This window comes from Carlito syrichta, unplaced genomic scaffold, assembly GCF_000164805.1.
Source record: "Carlito syrichta isolate Samal-C Ts95f unplaced genomic scaffold, Tarsius_syrichta-2.0.1 Scaffold309181, whole genome shotgun sequence".
NCBI lineage: Eukaryota > Metazoa > Chordata > Mammalia > Primates > Tarsiidae > Carlito > Carlito syrichta.
This window is the reverse complement of record NW_007253277.1, coordinates 87,252-105,414: the sequence shown is the minus strand read 5'-3', so window position 1 is coordinate 105,414 and position 18,163 is coordinate 87,252. Positions and strand designations below refer to the sequence as shown.

Sequence of the window (18,163 nt, the reverse complement as noted above, 5' to 3'; positions counted from 1 at the left end):
CCATCGCCAGTCTCCCGGCTTCCTTTCTCATCCCTAGACATCCTGCTGTGTCTTGGGGCAGACTGGAGTCAGAGACCAGGAATGTTACTCTCCTCAGAGATCTGTGGTTTGGGGCCCAGATTTCACCCCTCCCCCCCCTTCCCTTTTCAGGTTTCCCTCGTGCAGCCAGCTTTCTTCACCCCCTCTTCTGCCCCTGGGACTTTGCCAGGAAGATTGTCCCCCTGGATTTCTGGCTTTTTAGGGTGGAAGATGACTGCTTCATTTGGGGTTTTTTGTTTGTTTTTGAGACGGTTCCTGGGTGTTAACTGTCACAAGTTGCTGACCTGATGAGCTTTCTGGAAGTCTCCATGAGCTTGTTGTGTCTTATCTGTTTGGGGGAGGGGGGCATGACTTCTCTCCCCACCTAAGATTTCCTAGCTCTTCGTGGGAGGGGCTGTGTGGCTCACTGGTGCCCCGGGGTGGGGCTGGGCTCACTGGGGGTTTGGTACATGTTTCTAAGTGCGTATTAGAAATTTCCAGTCATCCATGTCCCTGCAAGTGAGATTGGATGAGTTGAGAAAGCTGACGTATGGGGGGAAAAAATGGCTGGGGGGAGGTGGGGGGGGGACAAAAGGAAGAAGGAGGATCTGAGAGGAAAACAGCAGGGCAGAGGGACTGTGGCGAGGGAAGCCATCCTTCCTGCCAGGGTAGAAGGTTGCAGTGACCCATGTTCAACATTATCAGCATGGCAACCTGTGTGTCAGGAAAGAGCTGGAGGGGTGACAGTGGGGTGTGCTGGACCACAGTGAAACAGGAGACCTTACTCTTGTGGAATCTCAGCCTCGGATCAGTTATGTGACTTGGGGCACAGCCCTTCCTTCCTCTGGGCCTCAGTTTCTCTAACTGTAGAATTTAAAAGAGTTTCTTTGAAAAAAATCCAGTGCCTTTTCTCATGCCCCCCACCCCAGCCAACTGTACAGGAGGGGATAGTGCAGAGATTCCAGTTAATTCTGAACCATCACGTTTGGAGGAATGCAGGTGCCTGAAAGAAACCCCGTGGAAAATGCCACAGTCCAACATATGAGTATTTTTCAAGTTCTTATTCTTTCTAGCCCCGAAAGTGAGCCTAATGGCTGACTGGGGAGAGGTACACACCACACAGTCAGCAGCTCATTAACCCCAAGGGTCTCAGGATGAGGTTGTTTATTTGAGCTGGCAAAGACTAACTTTAGGATTAAAGCCACCTCAAGACCCTCTGATCATTTGCATTGCAGGCCTAGTTCTAGAGGCAGGAGGACTTTGGTGGTCTCAGTGCTTTCAGGGTTATTTGTTTGCCTCTGTACTTTTAAACCTGAGAGGGGGAGGGGAGTCCTCATGGTGGATGGGTTTCAGACATCTGGGAGGGACTGCTGCCTCCCCCCGTTTTGGGGGGATTTCCTAGCTGCCACTCTGATTGTGCCATGTTCCCAGCCACGTCATTCATTTTGCAGTCTCTGGCCTCCATTTTCCCTTCTCCTCTCCCAGAATTGCTGGCCCTTATCTTTTCAGAGGGCTGGGAGATTAGCCTTTGGGTGCTTAGGAAACTTGAAAAGCCTCAGGGGAAGAGGATATCTTCTGGAGATGGTATTTGAAAGTGAAAACTGTTTTTCCCAAGCCCAGTTCTTCCCTAGCCCACGGTGGGAATGAGCCACTTCAGACATGAGAAATGGCACAGACCTGGCACATCTGTATGCCAGTTGAGCAATTCTTGAAACGCTGCACAAAAATGTCTCTTGCTGTCCAAGTTGGTAGTCCTCTGGTCTGCAATACAGGGGCTGTGCCCACATTCCTGCCCTGTTTACCCCTTATTTTAGGAAGCAAGATGCCTGATGGCTTTTTAAAAAGTCATTTTGGGAGTGTGACGTACAAATATAAACACGCAGAAATCATGAGTGAACAGCTAGGTGGATATTCACAGAGTAAACATGTCTATGTAACCAGCACCTAGATCAGGAACTAGTACATTGCCGTACTACACACACACACACACACACACACACACACACACACATTCTCACACACCTTCTCAAATGCACCTCCCAGTATACTATCCCCCCCCCCCCCCCAGTAAACCTTTCTCCTGCCTTCCAACATCACAGATTAATTTGGGCTGATAGCTTTTTTAAAAAGCTTTTAATTATAAAAACTTTTCCAAAGATATAAGAGTAGAGAGAATAGTACGCTGAGTTTCTACGTACCCATCATCAGCTTTGCCATTTATGAACTCATGGTCACTCATATTTACTTTGTACCCCCACCCACCTTCCATTTTCTGAATTTCTGACTTCGATTGTCTTAAAGCATATTCCAGACATTATATCATCTCATATGTAATTATTTTAGTATGTTTTTCTAGTCAAAGACTCCAAAAGCATAAGAAAAATACCATTATTATACCAAAAATTTAAGAATATTCATGTCTCAGCCATCCAGTTAGTGTTCAGATCTCTCCTGTTGTGTCATAAATGTACTTGTTTGTGTCATCCTTTGTTGTTTGCAATTAGGATCTAAGTAAGTTCCAGATATTAGCAGGTAGGGCATTTTTTATTTTTTTGAAACATTTTCTTAAGGAATTAAGACATATATACAGAAAAGTGCTCAAATCATAAGTGTAAAGCTGATGAGTTTTCAGAAAATGAGCGTAGCCGTGTCAAGAAACCAAATCAAGGACTGGACTTGAGCAGAGGAAGCACTACCCTGACCTCTAACCTTGTAGGTGACTTTCTTACATCGGTAAATGGCTTTTTCAATTTGTGTTTGATTCAATTACTTCGAGTAATTTCATTCTTCCTCTTGGCTCTGGTGCATGGCTGTGGCCCTGGGGGTGGAACCTTGTTGGTCAGCCATTTTCTGGAGGACTGTCTCTGGGTGGGGGGACTCCCACCTCTCCTCAGTGCTTAGCTATCCACGAAGAGCTTTAGCCTCCTTGCTTTCACCCCCTTCCCCTGTCCCCAGTGCAATGAGTATTACAAAGCCAACAGAACTGCAAAATATTCCCACAATTTTCTGGTCTTTTCCGGGAAAGGCCTCCCGGCTTTCACAAGCATTCCCCAAGCCCTGGCCCTCTGCCTGACCCTTACTCCCAGGTGGTGCTGGTCAGAAAGACTGGAGGCCAAGCTCGCCACTGGCTCGCGGGCCAGAATTCACACACAAATGCCCTTGTCATTTTACATGGAAAATCCTTTTAAAATCCAGGTCTTAGTATTGTTGATTTTTTTTTTTTTTTTTTTAAATAAAGACTTGTCATAAAAGAGGGATAGCATAGAAAGTCCCCCAAGAGCAGCAGGATTTAAAATAAATTAACAAGTATAATTGGTCACTGTCTCATAATTTACTGTTACCAGTCACTATTTAATTAAGCTTTGTGTTGCAAACTTATTTTGGTTTGCTTCTATCTCAAGAGGCACCAACTGGGGTCCCCACATAGTAGAGGGCAGAGTTTCATTTTTCCTTTGTATGTTCTAGTTTTGAGGAATCTCAGACTGTGCCAGAGGGTGAGTCTCCTGCATATGAATTCATCTATGGCCCGAAGGCCCAGCCGTTCTCTGAAGCAACAAAGCCCACTGCAACTGAGACTGAGATTGAGACTGAGCGCAAACCTAGCAAACTGGCAGAGGCCTCTCGCATCCTGGACACTATCCTGAATGAGTATGATCACAAACTGCGTCCTGGCATTGGAGGTGAGTAGCAGAACACAATTCTTCCCCTCCTGAGGGCATAGGCATGGAGAATGGGCCTGGGGCATAGGCGAGGATGCCATGCACGTGGACAAGAACATCTGGCGACCTGTCAGGTAAAAGATGACAATGCTAAACTCAGCAATGCCATTGACCTTGGTCACAACTTTTCCCTTCTCTCTCAGTTTTTCCAACTATAAGATGAGATGACTGGACTAGATGACTGATCTTTGAGGTGTATGTCCAATTCTTAACTGTCTGTGAGCTGGGTCTTGCCATGAAATACCAAATAAGGGAATAGGGTGGTATACTCAGGCTGTGGTCCAGCCCTTACCTGTCTTCCCTTTTCTCCCCTCTGACCACTCCTTCCCCTGCCTCATGTTCCTGTTTGTCACCCTCTGTTGCTTCTGCTTCCCTTACAGAGAGGCCCACTGAGGTCACTGTTGAGATCTCTGTCAACAGCCTTGGTCCTCTCTCTTTTCTGGACATGGTGAGTACTGAACTTTTATTACGGTACTTTCTAGCCCAGGGGCTGGTCTATGGGTCCTTCACATACTTCTGCTTTCTGCTCTGTGTTTCTGTAACAACTCCAAGATTTTTTTCTTTGGAGAGAAGTAGAGATTTTTAACCACTGAATTGAAAATGAAGCTAGAAAAGGTAAGTCCTTTGATGCCTGAAGAGGATTTCTAGATTCGTGACTGTATCTTTCAGCCTTTCATTCACAATAAAAACAATAAAGCAACTTTAAACACCACATGGAATGACTCTTTTCTTCTGATAACTATTTGTATCGATGTCAGTCTAAAGTTACTAGCTCTTGCTCTAAGTCTGTTTCGCTAATTTTGCTCTACTTACGCCTCTCCTTTTCCACTGGTATCATCTTAGTGTTTCAGTACAGTTGCCAGTCAGCTGTCAACATCTCCCACCTAGAATAGGCAAAGTTTTCTACCTACTCTAATTCACCCATGAAGCTGGGCCCCAAGGACTGTGCCTCCTGCAGCCCTTACCCTGTTTTCTGCCCCCCACTCTAGCAGTCAAGGCCCTCCGTGCTTGTATCCCTCCTCACCTCTTTAAAGACCACATGCTCTGGTCACACTAGAGTTTGGGTGTTCCCAGACCAGCTTTGTTCAGGCAATCTCCTGTTTGAGATGCCATTGTTAGACTTTTCTATTCATCAGTTGCATATTCCTTCAGGGTCTAGCTCGGATAACATTTCATTCATGATATCTCCCCAAACTCCACAGTTGTTAATTGCTCACTTCTTTGTCACACCACATCCCTTTCTTTGGCACCCACATTTTTTAGTTTATATTACCTGATCATCCCTACCTCATTTCATTGTAATTATCTGTTCTATGTCTGCCTTGCTTACTTCGTTATGGGTTCCCTGATGCTAAAGACTCAGTATATGTCAGCTGAGCAAAGGGATGGTAAAAGATGCTCTGGAAAAGTCACTTGCATCTGCAGGGCCTGTCTGCATGCCCTCTGGTACCTGACAAGCACCATGTGATTGGGTGAATTTAGAGCCATGGCTCTGACGTTAACCTTGGAAATAAACGCTCAAAGGTAAGTAAACCTTCATTGAAGATCAAGGTATTTACATAAGCTGAATGAAAGAGTGGGGTTTCTCCTGTGAATCTCTGTTTGGCTTACTGGTTCTTAAGGCATGGTATACATATGAACTTCTATGTAGCAAATTATCCCCCAAAACATAGTATCTTAAAACAGCAAATAATCATTATCTTGTGTGGGTCAGGAATCCAGACATGGCTTTGGTGGGTTCTCTGTTTCATGGTCTCTCGCAGGGCTGTAGTAAAGGAGTCCATTGGGGCTGAGGTCTCATCTGAAAGCTAAACTGAGGAAGGATTCATGTTTAAGACCACTCGCATGTTTGGCAGGATTTATTTCTCCCTCAGTCCTTGGTCTGTGAACCTCTACAGGATAGCTCACAATATGGCAGCTGTCTTTCTCAGAGTGAGAAAGAGTGTAAGAGAAGGTGCTCAAGATGAAAGCCACTAGGTCTAGCCCACGGTAATGTGGAGGGGATTACCGAAGGGCACAAACACAAGAAAGTGAAGATCACTGGGAGTCATCTTAGAATCTACCTCCTACACATGACCATGATGTTCTCCTGTTAGAGCACTCTTAGAATGAAATGTTGGGACCTAACAAAGAAAGACAGAAGCATGAACACAGGCAGATCTTTTTCAGTTTCTGTCTACCTTTTAAAATTTACTTTTTTTGTGCTATCAATGGGCCTACTGCTACTGTTGTCTTCTTTTTGCCTTTTTTACATGGGTGTGAATTTAGCAGTTTTGTTGTCATTGTTTATAAACTGAGAAACACTAGATTCTATGCAAGAGCCAGAGGTTGAAGCCTTATGGTCCCACCATTGCAGCCATTGTTTACCCTTACAGGTCAGTGGGGGTGGGGGGGGAGAGGCTCAAGATTGTCCCTTCCCCTCTTTGGCATGCCCAAAGCTCAGTGTAGTACTCAGACTCAGTTCTAGTACTCAGACTCAGTTCACAGTAACCTCCCGGCTCCTAGAAACTTGCACACCGGTTTCTGTGTTCCTTTGGTCTATTTCTGTGCTCTTTTAAGTTGATTTTTAAGGCACTGCCAGCCTTATTTGGAAGTAGCCCATCTAAATTCCAGCAAGTTGGCTTGCTTCTTCCTTTCTAACCTGTCAACCTCCACTCACTGGTGGTGGCTAAATTTCTTTAAACAGAGTGGGGAGAACACACACGTTGCCCAATGGAGCAAATGGCCCTAAGTTGCCTTGCTCTGTTTTTTTAGAGGAGGCAGAGCTGTAAAACTGAAGAGAGGTGGAAAGTCTGTGACGACAATCCCCTTGTTGTTTGTGTAAGATATAATTTGGGAAACCAGTTTCTCTCTGCAAGAGCCCTTGTGATAACAGCAGTAGCCGCACTCCCAGTAGCTGAATGCCTTGTCTCCTCACTCCACACCTATTGTTGCTGCAGGCACTGGCCTCACCTGACAAGCCCAAAGGATACAGTCTAATAACCCAGCAGTCACCAAACCTAGCATGGAACACAGAGCTGGTTCAGAAAGGAGCCAACAACTTGATTTGCTTTGGCCAGTGAGGTGGTGCTTTAGCCTGGGCCAAGTGCCTTTAGAAAATTCCAAACTCTCACATGTGGTGTTAAGTTTCCCTGAAAAGTTTCAGCTTCTACATGGTTCCAAATAGCTCTTTAAAGCTGTGGGAGGTCCATTTTCTCTGTTGTACTTGATGAGGAGGGGACGCATGTCTCTGGCACACAACTATAGAACGTGCAAATGCTCAAAGCATACTTGTCTCCCTGGATCCTAGTGACAGCCTGTGTGACAGCCAAGGTTGCCATTAGGGTCCCTGTTTTATGCTTGAGGCAACTGAGCCTTCAGCAAGGTCATGAGTCCCAGTGTTCGATTGGGTTCATAACCAGTGTACGCATTTGCAGGGGAGGGGGGAGTTTCAGCAGCCTTTGGTCAGTCAACTGTTGTATAGAGCATAGCCTCATTCTCAGGGAGAAAAGCTCAAGCCCATGGTTTTGGAACACCCATTCTGAACTTAAAAAGCAATGAACAGCCTAAGGATGACTGCCTGTCCCAGCATCAACAGTTGCTAGCAGTGTTTCTTGCTGTGGTAATTATTGCAGGCGATTTTAATTAAGCTGATTCCCAAACACCGAATTTCTACCGTTTCAGTTGATCTAAAAGAGATATACATCCCAACCTCTATCAAACTGGGGAAACATTGAACCATTAGTTATCAGTTGATGTGTAATGAACTTACAATTGGTATCTTGTCAAGTAGAAATTAAATGTTCCTTTGAAACACTTTATAACAGACAGCACGAGCACAGCGTGAGTGTGGAGGGGAGGACTTCCTGCTGGCTACCAACAGTTTATGAGGGTGGGGAATGAAGTAGGTTCTGCTGGCCAAGTTGGAACTACCAGCCACTCAGTACTGCGGAAGCACTTTGAGGGTCATTTGTGAAGGCAGGTGGGATGAGGCAGGGCAGGGCCAGAGGGTCCTATCAGAGTGGTGGTCAGGCTCTGTCATCTCTTTTCTGTCAACTTCACTTGTCCAGTCCAGGAAACATTCCCTGTCTTCTCTTCCCTGGCTGGCTCCAAGCAATCTGGTAGCTGTTTTTACCACCTTTTGTCCTGGGCTGCAAAGACAAGCAGATATTTTCTTGATCTCTTCCCTGGGGGCTCTACCGGCTTCTGGGGTGGTGGGTTTCTGGATGGCACTCATTGTTTGATGCGGAAAACTCAGGGGAACGACCTAGGTAGTCTACAGAGAAAACTGGACCTTGATACTCAAATGGATCGTTGATGCCAGGGCAAGGCTGTCATTGACTGTTTGTGTCACTTTGGACGGTCCCCTCTCTTCAAGCCTCAGTTTCCCTAGCTCTAAAATAAAGAGATTGGGCTAGCCTTTAGAGTTCTGCTTTGTCCTGGTTCTGGTACATGCTGTTCAAGCTGCTTGCCATTCTATTGCAGTTTATTTTTCTTCCCTCCCTTTAATACCGGTGGTACAAATTTCTATCCTCTGTATTAAATATGCTTTTTGATGTTTAACAGACAGTTTATAGGATAGGTGATATCTGGAGACCAAATAACCATGAATATATGTATGCATACACACATACACATTCAGAGGTGACAGATACTTGTCTGTGAGGAAAAAAATTTTTTTAAACGATTCTCCTTGTTTATAAAACATAAGACTAAATAGATATTTTTCTTGAAACTCAAAACACTTCATTTTTTATTGCGATTCTAGAGAATGAGGTATTAGAGTTAATTAACATCTGTGCTTCCCAAATAAAAGCTGAAAGGGGAAACTCACCTGTGTGCAATCAAAGGTATGGGTGCTTGTAAATTGTTTAAAGGATTTTGAGCTGAGATCTTTGATTTACTCTGGAAATGTGGGCACTGAAAGGGGATTGATTTGGCTGGGATAGCACCACGGCCCCACACAAGAATGATGAAGTGATGAGCCCAACCCATGGAATTAGGCCACCATCACTTGTCTGTTTCTAGATGAAATATGCCCTCCCAGACTGTTAACTGTTGGGGAATGTTACTTTCTTTGGGGAACACCTGGACTAGGTAACTCCTACAGCCAAACTCTTGCAGTTTTCCTCTGTGCAAACCTAAGTAAATTTCGAAGGGTCTATCAACTGGATAGACTCATCATAGAATGGCATGGTGCCTTTGCCTACTGGTGGAGGAAGGATCTGAATGCCAGCTCTGGACACAGGGCAGTTTGGGGAGAATATTTGCAATTTTGGTTTAGTCCCCCACTTAACAAAGAGGATAATAGATAAAGATACAAGTTTTAGCCAAGGCGACTTGAACATTTATTTAAAACTGTCATTATAGATGGAACAGCTTATGGCACATTTTCTTTTCTGTAGCATCAGTCATTGTCTAATTGTTATTTTGTAATCTTCCTACTTTGACACGATTCCATGTTTACTTTCCCAGATGTGATCAAGTCCTATGCTTAAGTGAAATAGTCTCTTATTCTCACTTATAAGGAAACATGAAAAAAGAAACTGGATAGTTGCAGTAACATAAACCTTGTACCCTTAAACTTGTGCTGTTGAATATCCTCAGATTTTAGAACATCAGAGTTAATGTGGCCTTTAAAGATCACCAAATCTCAGCTATCTCATTGTTGTATTGATGTGGCTTTCAAGATACCTAGCAATCGTGGTCTTCCTTGATTTGACTGCATTCGCCCAGTAGTCTTGAAGATGATGTAACCAGGAAGGTGCTTTTGATCTCAGACTTAACCAGTTGTTTCTATCACTTTGCTTTATGGTAGTAGGATCTTCATGGACCACGGGGATGTTTGCCATTCTGCTGGACAACACTAATTTCCAAAGTGTGGAATCATTCCAAGACATGTAGTTAATTTTATAGGATAAACATAGAACAAAGTGAGTAGCAGTGTTATGAACCAGGCTCTAAGAAATGTCTAAGGACACTTGGAAGCTTGAGAATGGTACCACACTTAGGTTAAAAAATGTTGCCTGTGAGTAACAGTTGACTCTGCAATTTTTGTAGATCTATTGGTAAAAACGGTTAGGTTGTTGAAGCTGAAAGCTCTTAATCATTAAGCTCTATACTAGAGAAGAGAAGACTCAGGAGGACAGAATTGCAATATTCAAGTGCCTTGATTCAAAGTCTCCTCTGATTTAAGATCACAACCAATTTAAGCCACAATTTGCCAAGAAAAAAGAGGAAATGCTGCGTTAAAGACATGTGTCAACCATAAGATATATCCAGATTTCAGAAATGTGGGAATAGACCAGCCTAGGTTCGATGAAGTATCATTTCTGGAGATTTCTCTGTTAGAGCAGGAATTAGATGCACCCTGTGTGCTTCCAAAGAGCAGGATGGGGATTGGTAAGAGAAAGCAGGGAGCTTCGTTTAAGGCAAACCTTTCTATTGCTCTGAACTGTGTGAGAATCATGGTAATTAAGCAGGACATGACTAACTTCTTGATTGGGATCATTAGGCTTGGTAATCTCTGAGTCCCCTTCTAGTCCTGACACTGGAAGAGTCTCTGAGCAGAGAGAAGGGACCTCATCCCACTCCTATTTCCTGGTCCAGTGCTCTATGCGTTCTGCCACAGTGCCTTTAGAATTCTAGGCTAAAGAGTGGTAAACAATATGTTTACCTGTGAATGTCCTTTTTCTGCTCATCTCAAGTACGCGCTTTTCTCTTCTTTCCACCAGGAATACACCATTGACATCATCTTGTGCCAGAGTTGGTATGATGAACGTCTTCGTTACAATGACACCTTTGAGTCCCTTGTTTTGAATGGCAATATGGTGAGCCAGTTGTGGATCCCGGACACCTTTTTTAGGAATTCTAAGAGGACCCAAGAGTATACGATCACCATGCCCAACCAGATGATTCGCATCTACAAGGATGGCAGGGTGTTGTACACTATTAGGTATGACAAGTCTCTGGAATCTCACCTCTTGGGACTCTCCCTCCCCTTCTGGGAATTTTAGCCAAAGACCCATGGGCTCATCCTGAATGGTATTTCTAAGGGCCTGTCCAGCTTTCCCAAACCATGAGTTCAACCCACTCACATCAGCTACAAACACTAAAGCCTCAAAATAGAAAGATAGTACTTAAAGCCACACACCAAGTTTGTGGCAGAGCTGAGATTGGTACCCAGTTGCTTGGTTCCCAATCCACAGCTCCTCCAAGTAGATGTACCATTATGACTGCATTGCCTAGACAATTCCATCCCAAGTGGGCACTGGATGTTAAGACACGTCCACGGTGGTGGAATTGTCCAGGCGGAGCAGCAGCACAGCGGTTGGAAAGGTAACTAAAATCAGTCTGGAGACTTGAATTCCTGGCAGAGGAAGGGTGGGGTGGGGATGCTGGAAAGTGGGGAAGAGTGGGAGATTATTGGCAGGTACTAGAATCTGGGCTGGACAACAATGAAAAGTTCATCAAAGTTGATTCATACACTTTTCTGATGATGGAGCCCAGAGTTGCCAGATACTTCCAAACTGTTTTTCCTTTCTTTTTGTCTCTCCTTTGAGCTTTTTGCCTTAAATTCAACTGTTGCTATTCATTGGCCATGGTCCCCAAAGCAAAGTTGGGTGGATACTGAAGTGTTCAGGGCCAGCCTAATGGGCTCCTTTCTCCCTTCCAGGATGACCATTGATGCTGGATGCTCCTTCCAAATATTCAAATTTCCAATGGATTCTCACTCTTGCCCTCTGTCTTTCTCTAGCTGTGAGTACCTTCTTAGGTTTCTGGGCTCCTTCTTTTCCTCATCCTTTCCCTTTACATTGTTCTGCCTCTGCTTTTCTTCTGAGATGGTGCCTTCATTGTGCAGGGCTTCCATCCTCCATCCACATCTCCTTTCCTGCTGACAGTACTGTGTGCCTCAGCCTCAGCTTCATGTGGGGTTCGTCCCTCTCACTTCCACCTACCTGTGAAATGTATCTCAAGCATGTCTGCTCCACTCCATGTCCATAGCACTACCTTGGTTTAGGCCTTTGTCGTCTTCCACTTGGACCCTTGCAACATCTTCACTTGGAAACTGAATATGTCTAAAAGTAAATTTGTTGTCTCTTCCCCTCCTCCGTCCTCAAAGCAAATGTGTGGCTTCTGGAGTCCTATCTGCCTCGTTGAAGGGCACCATCACCCACGCAGTTGTCCAAGTCAAAAACTTGGATGTTTCCTCTCCCTCGCCTCCTACATCTAATAAGTCAACGCATCCTGTTGCTATTCCCTCCCAGTCTCTATTGGTGCTATTTCTCTGCATTCTGACTATCACAGCTTTGACTTCTGCCTTCATTTGTTATATTGTGCCTAGGTGACTGCACTGGCCTTCTTGCCAACATGCTGTCCTCACAGGAGGCCCACAGTGACCGAGTTGAAGTGCCATCTAGACCAGGTCACTTCTAGGCTCAAATGCTCCTTTGACTCTCATGGGTCAATTCAAAAGTCCTTGGAATGACCCTCAAGGCCTTTCACGAACTGGCCTCTGCTACCCATTCCTGTACACCTCATCCTCTGTGAGCTAGCCATCCTGAACTTTTGACATTTCCACAACGCACCAGGCATTTGACCTTTCTATGCTTCATCTCACCCTCATCCATAAAGAGATTATTTGCTTGACTTTAAAGACTTACTGGGAATGTCAACTGCTTTTTGAAGTCTTTTCTGAGTGTGTCCCCAAGTGGTCTTTCCCTACTTTGTTTCTCCACTGCTCCATGGGCAGGGTTGTCTTGGAGCAACTCTAAGAATCACAGTTGTATATTCACTGTCTTAATAACATGCGAATGCTTGAGAGCAGGGTTCATGCCTTGCTCACCTCTGTATTTCCAGCCCAATACCTGGTACTGAGGAATGCTCAGTAATTGCACTTACTGAATGGACTTCAACAATGAGGTAAGAGAGGCAAGGTCCCACAGCTGGTAAGGCCAGAGTCAGGACTCCAAGGCATTGTTCAGACTAACTCCTTGTTGGTGGAGACTTCAGCTGGGCTCCACAGTCTCATGTGACCCTCCCTCCCACCTTGATTTTCAGTTTCCTATACTGTGAATGAGCTGGTCTACAAGTGGGAAGATTTCAATCTTGAAATCAATGAGAAGAATTCCTGGAAGCTCTTTCAGTTTGATTTTACAGGAGTGAGCAACAAAACTGAAAACATCTCAACCCCGAATGGTAAGTGTGCCGTGGGAGTGTGGGCTCTGCAGAGGCCCTGGAGGGTGGTAGGATGACCGGAGGTAGCCATTTATACAAATGCTATGCCATCATCCCTTGGAAATATTGTTGGACGCGGCTCCTGTCCTATCAATGCTAAGCACTTACAACTGTTTGCAGAGGAAACTGAGACTTTGTAACTATGTCTCAGTCTCATCTGCAAAGAAGTAAGTGCTTTGCCAAGCCCCCTGGGAGGTTAGGTAAGTAGTTAAAGTTGTGTTGCTGTCAGCTTGTAGCACCTAGCTTTGTCATGCAAACCCTTCAGTTTCAAGGTCTTTGTTACAACATTGACCTACGGGGATGACCTTGGGGGAATGGAGTTCCAGCTTTCCATACCCAGAACCAATCCATGCTGGTTGAATGGGAAGCAAATTTCATCCCAAGGGGAGGTGGAACTGGGAGTTCTTTTGTCAGCTAGGTAAAATGGGTAGTCTGGAGGAAATTCCAGCGGCTATTATGGCCACTGCATCAACATTTATCTTAAAGGAATTGCTCTAAAAAGCACAGATTCCGGTCAAAGGCTTCATGGTGGATTCAACATAGATATGGTGACTGTTGGTTTTCTAACCTTTTCTGTAACAAAGACAAAAAGGGAGGGTCCAGGGTCTCTTACACTTCAGCTCCCAATTAGATGTGAGCATCTTTGCTTGTGTTCCTAGGTGATCTGAATGAGGAGCCAAGGGACCTCCCTGGGGTAGCTCCCCGAGCAGCCCTGAGAACCCTCTTCACACATCCTGGCCAAGTTCAGGGCAGTGGAAGCACTGCCCTCATCGATTCCAGAATGTGGATGGAACCAGTCACCCAACCAGCCATTTGTCAAGGAGGGCATCTTGCTTTGCTTCCATGTGGCTAGGCAGAAATCTACTTCTCTTCACTTTTTGAGTTGGTCACTGGGTGAGGGGACAGCTCATGCTCTTCTGTCTAGAGCTTTGCTTGCGCGTTACTAGACGGGGCAGAGGGCTGGACTGCTCTACAAACACTGTCTTCCTTTCTTGGGGCTTCTGGGAAATCTGTCTTCTTATCTTTGACTTGGGAGTCTTGCTCTTCTGCCAACTAACCTTGGCTGCCTCTTGCCTTTCTGCATGTCAGTTTCCCCAAGATAGGTGGGGAGCTATCATCAAAAGTGGCAGAGGAGACCAGGCCCAGGGGCTTTCAAGTCACTAGTGGTTCCGTTTAGTAGATTTTTGTGCATTGTTTCAAAATGGTACCCTAGTGACTACAAAGCCCCAGAGCCAGCATCGTCACCAAAGCGATGACAATAGGTAAGCACCAGATCTCCTTGGGATAGAGGAGGGTTCTTGAGGAGAAAGGAGAAAGTCGTCTTTCTCCTTTGCTGGAGACTAGTTGATCTTAAGTCATGCCTTCTCCAGTGTGGAGCCTCTGAAGGAACCTTACCAGTGGTCAGAGGTTCATTATCTTGCAAGGGAGTTTATTTCTTCTCTAAACAGCCCTGTCAATCAGAAAACTTTCCTTATGTAGGGGCCAGGCGTGGTGGTTCATGCCTATAACCCCAGTGCTTTGGGAGGCCAGGGTGGGAGGATTACCTGAGGCCAAGAGTTGGAGAAAACTGTCCTTATTCATCTGAAATTGGGAGTCTCCGGGAGTACCACCCAATCACTCTTCCACGGGGCTAAGATTAAAGGAACACTATTATCATGCCAACCCTGGATCATATTCTGCTATAGTCTATACAACCCTCGTTCCTTGTCCTTCCCTTGTTCTTCAAAGTGTTGGGCCCACTCATCCTCCTATTCCCAGTCCTCTGGACACAGTTTTTTTAATTGTGTCCCTCTGACAGTGAAGTAACCATCCATGGTTTTGCTGAAGCAGATAAGAGTAAGAGCAAAAAAAAACATCTTGAGCATATTTTTTTGCTTTGGCTCCTCAGTCCCAGATATCATCCTTTCCCTTCCTTACCCATACTTCTCCACTCCTCAGGAAGAAGAACATGTGTATTAGCATCTTTCTCTTGACCTTCAAGAGAAATTTCCATCTTTTGACAAGCAGAGAAGGTTCTTTTGTGGCTAGAATAAATAAAACTAAAATAGAAGAATCCAATAGAATACTGCATCTTCTTGGCAACAAGAATATATAAACTCAGCAGTTTTAGTGGGGGGGTAGGGTACAGTTAATTCAAGGTGTCTTAAATTGCAGTCAAGACCCCAGGACAAGAGAACTTTGGATAAATATATCCTGACCTGTAGGGGAGTACGAGAGAGGTCCCTGTAACAACTCCAAAGGCATTCCATCCCAAAGCCACTACTCTGGACACAGGTTTCCCACTGACCCCAAGCCAACTCCTTGCCTTTTCTCAGAAGATTCTCAGAAGTCTTGCTCCTTGAGTATTGGTGCTGCCAAGGTAAGTAGGAATGGCTGACTCTTCTCATTCAGCTCCAGTCTGCCCAGACCTGCTGGGCAGGTGATCTACTTTCCACAATAGGAGGACACATGGACAGGTTAGTGTTCACAGCAAGAGTTGCTGAGCTTCTGCTGGGATCCAGACTGGGCTGGGCTTAGATGGGCAGGGGCTAGCCATAGGGCCCTCATGAGTCATGCCTTGAAGGGCTTTAAAAGCCCACCTAATTCAAGGCCAAGGAATTCTACACATCACTAAAGTGAAAGTGTGGAACTTGGCTTCCCTGAAGAGCCAGGGCTGGAGCTATTACAAATCCAGTGTGATGTTGACAGTGAAAAGTGATGCTCTGCGTTCAGAGAAAAGCCCAAGGAAGCCATGGAGTCATGATGGCATGCAGAGTATTTGGGGTGGGTGCATCAGAGCATAAGACAGCATGAAAGGCAGAAAAGAAGATTCCAACTGGAGATGTAGATTCTCATCATGTCCCATAGGAGCCACTGCTGTCTAGGTGAGACCCAAGAGAAGGGACACAATGCCCAAGTGACTGTGGAAACCTCAGTCCACCTTGTGAATGTATGCTCTGCAGAACTGACATCTAGAGGGCTGACGTTCACTTTCTTCTAATCCTTCTCTTTTCCTGAACCATCCAGTTTAGGTTAGGGCTCATAGACTGAGAATAGGGATTCCAGGGTTGGAATGTCAGTATCAATATGCAGACTATCTCGGGAAATCTGAGAGCGGGTGGGATTAGCATGTGTGTATGTGTCTGTCAGCTGCAGTCAGGTCATGGTGGGCCTTTAGTGACAGATTACAGGGTGCAGACTTGAGTCTATAGCTCATGTAAAGCAGGAAGCCATCACAAATTTGGGGGGCAGATGAGTTCTTTTTTGGCCATCAGTAAAGCAGTGCTAACTAATGCATTTTGCCAAGATATGAATGTGTAACCAGAAACCTTAAAGCACTCTGTACTTGCCCACCATAGCACGGGCCTCCCTGTACTCATTTCCTGAAAGTAAACATTATGAAGGCCAGTAGTGCAGGTGTGAGGCATCTCGATGGGTGTGAAGGCCTCAGTCAGCCATCTGGACATCAGCTGTGTGGTCCTGATATCTAGAGGGCTAACTGAATTTTTCACTTTCCCCTGACTCTCCTACCACCCTGCAAAGATAGACGTTGATGTGGGATAGGAGCTATTTAGATCCTGGCCTCGGCTTACCTTAGCTCTCAACTGGCCATGGGTCTTACAGTAAGTCTCCTTTCTTGGCTTCTTCTGGGCCTATGTGTGTGTTTTGCATCGCAACAATGTGCCTCTGTCCTAGGACTATGGTAAGGAGTCCCATGAGATGAACAATAGTGCCCTTAATGTGAATGCCCTGTTTGGGGGAGACCCTCGCATCAACCCTGTAATGAAGTGGTGTGTTTGTTTCCTTGTTTGTTTTTGTCTTGTAGGTGAATACATGGTCATGACGCTTTTCTTCAATGTGAGCCGGCGGTTTGGCTATTTTGCCCTTCAAAACTATGTCCCTTCTTCTGTGACCACGATGCTCTCTTGGGTTTCCTTTTGGATCAAGACCGAGTATGCTTCAGCCCGGACCTCTCTAGGTAAAAGGGGAATTGGCAATAGCACAGGCACAGGCATATGGCAGAGATCGCTGGGCTGGGGCAGAGTTTCCTTCTCACAGGGTCCTTTGAGTGGTGTAGTGTGTGGGTCAGAAACCGAGCCCACCTCCACCTTCGTGCTCTTGCAGGATTCACCTCTGTCCTCACCATGACCACGTTGGGCTCCTATTCTTGTAAGGAATTCCCACGTGCCTCCTTTATCACGGCTTTGGATTTCTACATCGCCATCTGTTTCATCTTCTGTTTTTGCGCTCTGATGGAATTTGCTGTGCTCAACTACGTGACCTACAACCGGAGGAAACCCCCTCGTTCTCCGATACTCCGCTATGTATGTATGGGAGTGGTGGTGAGGCTTTAGAGTGTGGAGGCATGTCAGTGAGGGCACTAGGGTGATGACACATGGGTGGTCAGCTTGCCGAGTGATGGGGTGACCTGGGGTTGTGGAGGGAGCTAAATCAGCTTCCTGATATGGTGGTGGGAATTCCAAGGAGGGCAGGAAATGGTGTGCCGAGGACAGATTCTAGAAAATCCTGAGGCGGTGCTTAGGCTTGGTTGGTCTTCCCTTGACATTTTCTTACTTCTTCCCTTGTCCATTTCAGCCTCCTATCGATAGCGGTACCCATAGCCGTGCACTTGCCCGAGCCCGAGCCCGAGCCCGTGCCCGCCAGCAGGAGGAAATTTTTGTGTGCGAGATTGTCACCACTGAGGGAGATGATGGAGAAGAACGTGTGTCTTGTTCAATCCAGTGGTCCCCTAGCCTCGATAGCCTCCAGGACGTCCTCAACCGCTTGGCCAGGATGGACTGCTCTGAGGGAGTGGAGGGTTTTAGGAAGTACTACTGCTTGGTCCCCGATTGTCAGGGTAGCACCTGGCAGCAGGGCCACCTCTGCTTCCATGTCAGCCGCCTGGATAACTACTCACGAGTTGCTTTCCCGGTGACCTTCTTTTTGTTCAATGTGATCTACTGGCTTGTTTGCTTTAACATGTAGGTGTCAGCTGGCACCCTGGAAGCAGCCTCCCTGGTTCCCCAGGAGGTCCCATGCCCCTTGCCAAGGGAGTTGGGGGGAAAACAGCAGCAGCAGTACAAGCAACCTGGGCAGCAGTGTAATAGGGAAAGGAGATCCCCGTCCTCAGGTCAGGTTATTATATTCTTGGCTCTCCCTGCCCCATCTTCCCCTGCATATAGACAGACACTGGCATTATCCCTTTAGGAGGAGAGGACCAGCAAGAGAGC

General features: G+C 45.9%; 1 protein-coding gene across 1 annotated transcript; it reads left to right on the top strand.

Annotated features, from left to right (window-relative positions):
• The first annotated feature begins 2,824 nt into the window (after window positions 1-2,824).
• GABRE (gamma-aminobutyric acid type A receptor epsilon subunit) lies at window positions 2,825-17,918 on the top strand. Its single transcript, XM_021717024.1, has 9 exons — window positions 2,825-2,856; window positions 3,484-3,698; window positions 4,118-4,185; window positions 10,451-10,671; window positions 11,392-11,474; window positions 12,777-12,914; window positions 16,759-16,911; window positions 17,058-17,257; window positions 17,529-17,918. Exons 1-9 carry the CDS (start codon window positions 2,825-2,827, stop codon window positions 17,916-17,918), a joined length of 1,500 nt encoding a protein of 499 aa, XP_021572699.1.
• Window positions 17,919-18,163: the final 245 nt, after the last annotated feature.

Coding starts and splice junctions, on each gene's coding strand:
- GABRE (XM_021717024.1), top strand. CDS start 2,825: ATGGCTGTGGCCCTGGGGGTGGAACCTTGTTG. Junction 11,475..12,776: donor CCCTCTGTCTTTCTCTAGCT/GTGAGTACCTTC, acceptor CTTGATTTTCAG/TTTCCTATACTGTGAATGAG. Junction 12,915..16,758: donor AAACATCTCAACCCCGAATG/GTAAGTGTGCCG, acceptor TTTGTCTTGTAG/GTGAATACATGGTCATGACG.